General features: G+C 40.5%; 1 protein-coding gene across 1 annotated transcript in view; it reads left to right on the plus strand.

The window, feature by feature from the left end:
• LOC122644077 overlaps nucleotides 1-11,056 on the plus strand; it is a 67,780-nt gene extending 56,724 nt beyond the window's left edge. The window contains exons 4-6 of the mRNA XM_043837681.1: nucleotides 6,925-8,524; nucleotides 9,429-9,516; nucleotides 10,921-11,056. Of these exons, the coding sequence (XP_043693616.1) occupies nucleotides 6,925-8,524; nucleotides 9,429-9,516; nucleotides 10,921-10,960 (1,728 nt within the window). The 3' untranslated portion in view covers nucleotides 10,961-11,056. The remainder of the gene's footprint in view (nucleotides 1-6,924; nucleotides 8,525-9,428; nucleotides 9,517-10,920) is intronic.
• The last annotated feature ends 234 nt before the right edge of the window (nucleotides 11,057-11,290 follow it).

The following is an 11,290-nucleotide window of genomic DNA, read 5'->3' on the forward strand; positions in this document are numbered from 1 at the left end:
TGTTAACAGATTTAGAATTAGAGTAAGGCTTGGATGATTAATGATCACCCCAAGCTCTTTATTTATATCATTGAGAATAGAGGATAGAAGTACAAATAAGTAATGTGGGACTAAAGCCCACATAATAGAAACATAAAAAACACAAGAAAAGGGTCCAAAATACCCCTACGGTTCTAACATGACCCAAAGACAGCTCATCTTGAGGCAGTATATTGGATTTTGAGGTACTTAAAATCAGCTCTAGGAAAAGGCATCCTATTCTCCAACAATAGTAATCTAAAGTTGGAATCCTTTACTGATGCTGATTGGGCAGGCTCTGTTGATGATTATCGTTCAAACTTAGGATATTGCACATTCCTTAAGATAATTTGGTTACATGGTGAAGTAAGAAACAATCTGTAGTGTCCAGATCAAGTGCAAAAGCCGAATACAGAGCAATGGCACAAGGTGTCTGAACTCATCTGGCTCAAAGTATTAGTCCCTGATTTAGGAGTAACTCATGAGGAACCTGTGCGTCTTTATTGTGACAATAAGACTGCAATCAGTATAGCCCAAAATCCAGTTCAGCACGATAGGACCAAGCATATTGAAATTGACAGACACCTCATCAAAGAAAAACTTGAAGAAGGCTTGATCTGCATTTCTTTCGTCATGTCAGAGGACCAACTTACTGATGTATTTACTAAAGGACTGACATCTAAGCCATTCCATCTTGTTGTATCCAAGTTGGGCATGAAAGATATCTATGCACCAACTTGATGGGGAGTTAAGGATACGGGTTACATGTCTAGGTTCAATGTATGTAGAGGCTAAGGATGCTGACCGTATTGTGACTCAACCCTAGCTAATAATACCAGATATACCATCTATAAATAATAAAGGGCCTCTGTCTCTTCTAACAAGCCGGTCTATTCTCCCTAATCTCTTCTTCTCAACTATGAGTAATACGTGCACAATGTATCTAGACGCATACATTGTATATAGACACTTTAACAGGTTCTAAAAGGAGAATTTTTGGATTGGTAGTTAGACCATCTTATAATTTCTGCTTTAGCATCTCTCTTTTTTGACACTCTGGAGGATGGGTCTGAAAAAAATCTCTAAAACCTTTGTTGAAATAGGTTACTTATCCCCTATCCGATTGGGGTAAGCAGTCCTAATAGAATTAGGACTGCTTCCTAACCGTTAGGGAAGTACCCGTAGTTAGATTAGGATGTTTTCTCTTTATTCCCTTTTATTTTTCTCTTTTATTTTTCTCCTTTTTATTGTTTATCTCCCTCGGCGAATCCTAGTTTGGTATTCCTAGTTGTACTAGGAATCCCTAATATGATTAGGGTGAGGTTGATTCCTATTTGTACTTGGATCCTTATCATTCTACTTAATATAAATACAAGGCTGTGTGATCTAAGGATCAACAGAGTCTTACCCTAATTCAATTATCTCTACATGGTATCGAGCTAATCTCGAATTAGGGACCATCTCCCGATATTTCAGTTTTTTCTTTTTTCTCTCTCTTTCTCTCTCGGTCTCTCCTTTCTCTTCTCCCTTGTTCTCTATTGTCACATAGGGCAGCACTGATGAGGTGATCTTTCGATCCAGTTGCTGCCCCCATTACCTCATGGATGCTACTACATAATTCTGCTCGATAGGAACCAGCACTTCACTTTGCGCAAATTGGAGCTTCAGTTCTTTGAGGATTGCTTCTACTTCTAATACAAGGCATCATCTCCTTTTTTTTGAAGACCAGAAACTGCAGCAGGAATATCTTATTATTGCTTCATGTTCCTATCTCAGATCTGATCATAGTTTCAAGACCTCCTTGAGATCGATATTTACCAAATCGGGTTTTTTCCAAACCCCGACAATTGTCGATCTAGGAGTTTGAGCTCACTACTGTATCTGATTTTTGAAGGCTTCTTCTCCACCTATTTGGACCCACTCGACAGCAATTTGGGCTCCCACAGTTCAGTTTTATTGAAGAGGACCTCCTTGAGATCGATATTAGCAAAATTAGGGTTTTTAAAACCCTACCTCTATCGGATTTAGAGCTACCGCAGTTTTTTGGAATCTGATTTCAAGAAGATTTTTCTCCCATTCTTAAGTGCTCCTTATCCTCGGCACCAAGTCCATTCACTGCAGGTTTTTTCAGCCCTTGGATCCTTCATCGATTTCATCAAATTCAGGGTTTTTTCAAAACCCCGACCATATCGATATAGGGTTCTTATTGGCTGCTGGTTCTCATATTTGGGATATCACTTGAAGATATTTTTGGCATTCTCTGCTGCCGGGTATGGGTGACTCTACCAACTCTACAGCCTACCTCGGATCATGATAGCAACCACAAGATAGATTATCACGAGTTTTTCACCTAACCCTATCAAACTGGATGGCTCTAATTACCTTCATGGTCCGAGATCAGCCTCCTTTGCCATTGCTGGCCGTGGTCTCACGGACCATATTGATGGCACTAGTGTAAAGCCCGATGATAAAGGCCCTGCTTTCGGACTAAGTGGCTTGCCAACAATGGTGTTCTCATGTCATACCTCATAGGCTCTATGACCAGGAACTACAACATAATTTTCTTCTTAAGAATCTGCTTGCCGAGCCAGATTTGGGCTGCTTGTAGGAAACCTACGGGGCTTGGTAATGATGCCCAAAGTTTATGAACTTCGACAAAAGGTACTTCCACACTACTCAGGGGAGACCTTTCATTTTGAAATACTATGCTACTCTCCGCTTGATTTGTGGTACAGTTGGACCACTTCTACGATTTTCACCCTACTACGATTGATGACATTGCTTCTATAAAAGCATGTGGACAAGATTAGGGTCTATGACTTCTTGGCTGGCTTAAATGTGGAATATGATCAGATTCGTGTTCAAGTGTTGGGCCATAAACCTTTCCCACACTTGAACAATCTTATGCCCTGGTGTCCTCACGAGGAAAACCGTAGGGCTGCCATGTTGCACCCTCCCCTCCTCTAACTGCTTTAATGGATATTCTCCCACTTCGAAAGATAAGGTAAAGTGGTGATGGTTCCCTTTCCTCCATATCCGGGCAGAATCATACAATGCACTTCTTCTCTTCCCTTGATTTTTGTTTTGCACATACCTAATTTTATTACTAACCTCCTTTCCATTAGTAGTATAACTCGTGATCTTAATCGTAAAGTCACTTTTTTTCCTTCTCATTGTGTATTTCAAGATCTGGACTCGGGAAGACGATTGGATTGGGTAAAGTGCATGGTGGCAGATCGCTTGATGACGGTCGCTTCTCTCCATCACCACTACCATCTCCGCCGCATCGAACTCCTTGGTCTCTTCGAACTCTACAGTGGCACTCTCGGTTAGGTCACCCCCTTTAGGCATTTTAGCTCATTTATTTCCTAGTTTGGTCACCCTAAGTACTAAGGATGACTTTTTTGTGAGGCTGTGTTCGGCCAAACAGACACGTTCAAATTATCCTATTTCAAATAAAAGAAGTTCTACTTGTTTTAATTTGGTACACTCGATGTTTGGGGCCCTAGTCGTAAACCATCTATTTTCGTCATCGTTGGTTTGTGTCTTTCATTGATTGCCATTCTAGGAACACTTGGGTTTATCTTTTGCACACTAAAAATCAGGTTTTCTCCTGTTTTCAACATTTTCATAAAATGATACAAACTCAGCCAGGCTACTCTCCAAATATTGAGAAGTGATAATGGAACCGAGTATACTGAGTCCCAATTTCGAAGTATTTGGTGACCATAGCATTATTCACCGGACTAGTGTGTTGATACTCCTACCCGAATGGCGTGGCGAGAAAGAAAAATCGTCACCTCCCGGAAATGGCCAGGGCTTTGATGTTTGTGAGGAATGTTCCCTCTCAATATTGGGGGATACAATCCTCTCACGCGCCTATCTTATCAATAGGTTACCTTCTCGGGTTCTTGGTTCCCGCATACTCCTCGATATTTTATTGGGCCATTCCTCCTTTATTGTGCCTCCCAAAGTCTTGGTGTGTGCTATGCTAGGAATACTAGCTCCCCTGGCAAACTTGAGCCTAGGGGCTCCGTTGTATTTTCTTGGGTTATTCTCCCACCCGAAAGGTTATAAGTGTTACCATCCCCCTTCCCGCCGTACCTTGGTTAGTATGGATGTGGTTTTTCATGAGACGCTTTCTTATTATTCTTCACCACCTCTTGGGGAGAGTACAAGTGAAGATGTGGCTTTTGAGATTCCTCCACCGGAGGTTCCTCTAGTTGCTGCCCAGCCCCCTTTGGCTGCTGCCTCTCCCTCCCACGTCCTGCCCAACCTCCCACGATTGCTGCCTTGACTTCCTTTGATCGCTGCCTGACCTCCCATGGCTCCCGATACCTTTGGACATTGCCCCACCTTCTCTCCGATTGTTCCTCCCTCACCTCACCGGGAATCCTTTACGAGGGGAGACCATAGAAAATAGTGATGTTAATGTTCCTATTCAGGGGAGCTGACTCGGTCTGAGAACTATTGGTGAATTTCGAAGAGAATTGACAACTCCAACATACTCACCTACACAAGGGGAAGAACCAATAGAGGCGAGATGCGATCCACTTTAGCACCAATACCCATTCAATTGCGGCCCGGATCCAAATCCTCCATCTCTTGGTAATCCCTCCTCCTCCGACCTACCTATTGCTCATCGCAAAGGTACTAGGACTTGTACTTTACATCCTATATCTCGGGTTGTCTCTTATAGTTCTCTTTCTCCTTCTTTTCGTGCCTTTGTATCTTCTCTCTCTTCTTTCGATTCCTAAAAATTGGCGTGAAGCTTCTGAGATGGAAAGTGGAAGGCACGATGTTGGAAGAAATGGGAGCACGAATAAAAATAATACATGGGAACTTGTGAATCTTCCTCCAGGAAAAAACCAATTGGATGTAAATGGGTCTTTGTAGTTAAAGCAGAAGGGTGATGGTTCGTTGATCGATATAAGGCACGCCCGGTTGCAAAGGGTTTACTCGGACTTATGGAGTTGATTATCAAGAGACCTTTGCACTGTGGCAAAGTTCAACACCGTCAGGGTGCTATTATCCTGTCGGCCGCAAATCTTGGGTGGGATCTTAGCAATTAGATGTCAAAAATGCCTTCCTCCATGGAGAGCTTGAGGAGGAGGTATACATGGACATTCCACCAGGATTCTCTAATGAGGACTAAGGGCAAGGTTTGTAAATTGAAGCGTGCCCTTTATGGTTTAAAGTAGTCACCTAGGGCTTGGTTTGGCGATTTCAAAGGCTATGATCTCAAGCAGTTACAAGCAAAGCAATGCGATCACACGTTGTTCATCGGACGACTTGGTAACAGGTTACTCTTCTCATAGTCTATGTGGATGATATTGTGGTCACTGGTAATGATGATGCTCAATCGGGGATTTGAAAATTCTTCTTGGCCGTGAGTTTGAGGTCAAAGATCTTGGTTCCCTAAAATATTTTCTAGGGATAGAAGTTGCTCGATCTTCAAAGGGCATCTTTCTTTCCCAAAGGAAATATGTCCTTGATCTATTGCGAGACAGGGCTGCTTGGTTGTCATCCTTCGGATACTCCTATGGAAGCTACTACAAAACTTAGGGAGAAAGAGGGTGAACCTGTTGACAAGGGTGCTTATCGGTGTTTAGTGGGCAAACTAATCTACCTTTCTCACACACGTCTTGACATTGCGATTCTTTGTAAGTTTGGTGAGTCAGTTCATGCATGATCCCTATTCCTCTCATCCGGATGCGGTCCGTCGTATTTTGAGGTATTTGAAGTCGGCTCCAGGAAAGGGAATTCTTCTATCTTTCAATGGTCACTTGAAGATTGAAGCCTATCGATGCCGATTGGGCTGGTTCCCCGACGAAATCTATCTCGCTCTTGTTCCTTTGTGGGTGGGAACCTTGTCACATGGCGTAGCAAAAAGCAAAATGTTGTGGCAAGGTCTAGTGCTGATCCGAGTTCGTGTGATGGCACAAGGCATTTGTGAACTTCGTGGCTTAGAGGATTATTGCGGGATATTGGTATTATCTGTCCATCTTCCTATGATGCTTTATTGTGACAATAAAGCAGCCATTAGCATTGCTCATAACCCTGTTCAGCATGATCGTACTAAACACGTGGAGGTTGACCGACATTTCATCAAGGAGAAGCTTGAAGCTGGCCTCATTTGTGTTCCCTTTGTGAAGTCTATTGATCAACTAGCTGATGTGTTCACTAAGGCACTGAGTAGCAAATTGTTTCATCCTATATTAGTCAAGTTGGGCATGCATGATATATATGCTCCAACTTGAGGGGAGTGTTGAAATAGGTTACTTATCCCCATATCGATTGGGGTAAGCAGTCCTAATAGAATTAGGACTGCTTCCTAACCGATGGGGAAGTACCCCTAGTTAGATTAGGATGTTTCCTCTTTATTCCCTTTTATTTTTCTCCTTTGTTATTGTTTATCTCCCTCAACCGAATCCTAGTTTGGTATTCCTAGTTGTACTAGGAATCCCTAATATGATTAGGACTGAGGTTGATTCCTATTTGTACTTGGATCCTTTTCATTCTCTACTTAATATAAATACAAGGCCTGTGTGATCTAAGGATCAACAGAGTCTTACCCTAATTCAATTATCTCTACAACCTTTAATATTAAAAAGCGGACTATGTCACTGTCAGATAGGTGTCTTTCCAGTGTCAACCCTGTGAAGGGAACTTACCTAAAAATAAAATAGAAAAACAAGATTAATTTCAAAGCCTGTTTTAGCATTTGGTCAAGCCAGATTTTCTGGCTGAACCTGATTTTGATGTAAACCTGAGTTCTGTTTTATCTGATACTTTTGAGATGTGGTCCTTAATCAATTAGTCTGACTCCCTAACCCAGCATGGGAACTATTTTAATGTTTAACCTTTTCTCTGCACTTGAAATTAATTAAATTTCTGCTTTTTCAGGTTTCCTCTCATGCTTTAAAGATCTGTGTTGAGAAAGGCTTTGAAGCATTTAGAGATGAAAGAGGGTATCATGTAGCTCCGAATTTCCCAGAATCCTTTGACCCAAGTACAGAAGCTGCTGACATTGTGAAGGTTCTTTTTTCCAAGCTTGATGAGATGAACTACAATGGGCTTTACCGTCTGAGTAATATGCTTACAGGAACCACTTTTAAATTTGAGAAAACTTTTTGGAGGGTGAGGGAGGAAATTAAAGAATATTTTCGGAGGACATTCAGGGACCAAAACCATAATGATAATAGGAGGATTCTATTGAAGCAGCTGTCTCAACTTCTCAAGGATCCACATAATTTCCGAGAGAATTCAATGACACATGTGGGTATAATGTCCCAATATCGCCGTGCTGCTGCTATCAAGGTACTAGACGGCTTCGGAGACATGCCACTTCAGACTTTGACTGCAATGCATAGGAGGCTTAGAGGTGTCCAAATTGAAGTCCCTCAATTAAGGCCTTCCAAATCTGGATGGAATCGTGATCGTTTGATTGAACAAGTGAGGAACACATGTAACATAATGCTTTCTGAACTTGGTGAAGGGGACGAACTGCCGCAGTCAATAGCTAAAGCAATGGCGATTGCAGACTTATCATTCAAGCTCACAACTAGGGATCATAATTTCCCCTTGACTGAGTTTTACCGTTTCTCACCAGAGATAGAAGCCTTGCAAAGTGAGATTCTAAATGCGATTTGGCTCCTCAATAAGGTTAAGCCATCAAACCTGCAAGAGTTGCAACTTTTGCTGGACCCAGAAATAGAATTCCAGAATCGGCGTTCACGGACAGCTATTAGGAGGCTATTAACTGAGTATCTATTTGATTGCAGTGAGATGGATACCATCCCCAAGCTATTGAAAAGAACTCTTGCTATCATCAACAGGGGTTATCAAAGTAATCAACTTACACTGCCTACGTGTTTCTCAAAGGAAGCAAAAGATAAAGAGATAGAATGTGTACTGACTGTGAGCAGCCAGATGAGACAGATCGTGTGGGATTTGCATCCTGACCACCAGTTCGATCAAGAATTTGTTGATGCTTATATGGAGGATTTAGAAGAAAATGATGATAATGGTTATGATGACAAGGAGATGCAGCCGGAAGTCAATAAAATGCATGCTAGTCGTTCCTGTTCAAATTGTTCAATTGACCAAGTGGAGAGTATCGGGGAATCAATATCGGCTGATTCCACCTTACGTAACAAAACTATCGAAAGTAGTATTTCCCACTCCTCAGCATCCAATGGAAAGTTAAATGATAATTTTATCAAGGGATCTAGACATAAGCAGTTTACTGACCTTGATCCAGGGGATCAACATGGCTCTGGTTCTTTATTTTCTAGCCAAGAGTCGAGCTTTCTCCATGAGATGCAAAAGAACAGTGGAAACCAATACCTTGTTATCCAAGAAAACTGTGATGAGACAAGTAAGGTTTCCCATCAACTTATTGGTCACCTATTTGAAAAGTTTATGCAGATAGAAGGCAAAGAATTGGATTGGAGAATGAGAGCGTATCTGAAGAGAGAAGGTTTGAATCCAGATCATTCTCAAGGTATTGAATAAAACCTTTATTGAACTCAAAAGAATTATTGAGGAAGCATGTTGTGGATAATATCAATGTGTCTGAGATCAATATTTGGAGTCATCTTTGATGCCATGTTGGACTCTGAGACTATGAATTGCTTGAATTGTATGAACTTTGGCCATCTCAGATCAAATTGGAGGCCAACCTGAAGAACCTTGATTGAGTCATAGACTGGCTATGTTTACTGTATAATGTGAAGGATTCCTTCACCTAAGAGCCATTCATTTACACCTATAGTAATTGAAATATGGTTGTTGAATCTAATATAGAGTGCCAGTATAAGCTTTGCATAATTTCCCCTACCAAGCACACAGGAACGTGAGAAAACTATTCAGAGTGATGCTTCTTTTCAGGAACGACTGATTCATTTCAATTGACCAAAATAAGTAGTCTACCCTGCACTTCTATTCAATTCCTCATTAAAAATGCTTTTTAGCGAACAGAGAGAAAAAGAAATTGCAGGGCATACTTCCAAGAAATTTGATATGGAGTAGCCATTGCCAGATACTAGCGAGCTTGATGGTAGCTTCCTCATCTCACTCACCAACCTTAGAATCAAAAGTAATCATCCAAAGCCAATTAATGGTCATCATTTTATACTGATTCAGTATCCATTCAATGAAATTCTGATACTGATTCTCCCCTAGTATAAAGGAAAACCATGAATAATTGCCACTTATATGCAGTTTTGACCCTCATCCAGTTTTGGGGAGTCTTTGAATAGAATCAACTATCCAGTTTGACCAAATTTTATAACTATGTTTTTGAAAAAAAAAAAAAGTCATTATTTAGCAGGTGTCAATGTGAAGGGGTACTTCGTTCCTGTTGTATGTATAATATAATTATCAACATTTCTTGTCTTCATGTACAGCCACCAAGCTGGATTCCTTGAAGGAAGGTATGGATTGCCCAATTTTTGTTCAGGTTGTTGAAGAGCTAATGCCATCCCTTCCAAAGAGGTATTTTGATACTTTTAGCTGCATCATTTATTTTTCTCATATTTGTGTTTGCAAGGTCATATTCATTTTCTGAATATATATTCCAAATTGGAAACAATTCAATTTTTATATGAATTCATTCACAAAAAAAAAGGGCCTCATGGTGAGTGCACTAATACACCCTATCTAAGCACAACTGATAAGAAATTTGAAGTGTGCATCAGTTAGTATTCTATAAATGATTTAATATTGCTTCTGAAAAATAGACCATACCTTTTATATCTTTTTGAGTAACGGTGTTAATTGGTCCGGTTCTGGTTAATCAGCTCGATTTCAGTTCAGTTCAAGGTATGAAGGGTCGAAACCAGAACCGAACTGTTTATTAAATGATTTGAAACCAGTTAATAAACAGTTCTGGGTAAACGGTTTTTTTACCAGTTTCAGTTTTGTTGCCAGTTCAAGTATTCACTTATCAGTTCCAGTTAGCAGTTTTGTTATCAGTGCAAGTTAACAGTTCTAGGCCCAATTGGGAAAGGAGATATTTTTTAAGCCCAATAAAGAAATCTGATGCTGTTGGGCTTGTACCACGACATCTAGGCTCAAACTGTGACTTAAGAAATAAAAACAGTTTAAATTAATTTACATGGTGCAAATACATTATAAAACACTAGAGCATATATAGAATGGTAGGTGTTTTTTTAGTTGGTTTACTATAATCAGTTCAATAGTGTACCAGTTCTAATCGGTTTTAACCTGTTCAAAACTGAACCACCCCGTTAAATAAACTGTTTCACTTTTTTAAACCAGAACCAAACCGATTATTAAATGGTTTATCGGTTCCGGTTTACTGGTTCAACTTGCTTTCAGTATATGGTTTTGGTTTGCAAGTCATACTCTTATTTTTTAGTTATTCCATGATAATATCTTCTCAAGAGGTATTGCCCTCCTTTAAAAAAAATAAAAATTTTTAGGTCATATCTTGCCAATTTTTTCTTGTTCAGAAGTCTCTCTCTGAAATCCATGTTACTGAACAGGTAATGGCATTTAAAGTTTGACTTGTCCCCTTTTTTTTGTTTTTGTTTTGATAGTTAATGATGTATCCTTTTATTAATATAAGGAAATGTCTCTCCTGGTCAGCAAGAGAAGTAAACTTTCTGTTATCAATATTGAGATTAGTTGGAGTTGGGCTCACGTTCACATACGTGAACGTACGAGAACAACTCACAACCGTTCAGATGGAATCCACTCCATGTAGGTCCCACAGAGTGGATTCCATCTGAACGACTGTGAGCCATTCTCGTATGCGTACGTGAACGTGATGTTGGCTCTTTAGTTGCACCTTGATAAGTGCCTGGCCAGAACTTGTTATCAGTCTTCTTTTAGTAAAAGCAAGCTCTGATGGAATGTTGTTTGTTACCTTGGCAGTGTGATGGAGAGAACAAAGGAGTTGATGGGCCTACAATAGAATTTTCCTTGGCATACACACTGAAGTTTGGATGGGGACCACTCTGCAGACCATGCATATTTATGGCCATGGGGTTCATACAGCATGCTTGTGAAAGGAACTTCCTAAGGGTTCCTCCGCAAGGTTCGTCCATAGAGGGTGAGTCAGGGCTTGAGATCAGGCCAAAAGATGTAGTCAATGGACAACAGGTGAATATTTCTGTACTACCCCTTGTTGGTCCCGAGGGACGGAGGAGTAAGTCATTACTGCTGTTGGTCCGAGCTAAGCATCCAACTTGAGCTCAAACTTCTCCCTTTGGTTTTTCGGTCATTGTTTTTATAATCTAAATTA

The sequence above is a fragment of the Telopea speciosissima genome, chromosome 10, assembly GCF_018873765.1.
Source record: "Telopea speciosissima isolate NSW1024214 ecotype Mountain lineage chromosome 10, Tspe_v1, whole genome shotgun sequence".
Taxonomy (NCBI): domain Eukaryota; kingdom Viridiplantae; phylum Streptophyta; class Magnoliopsida; order Proteales; family Proteaceae; genus Telopea; species Telopea speciosissima.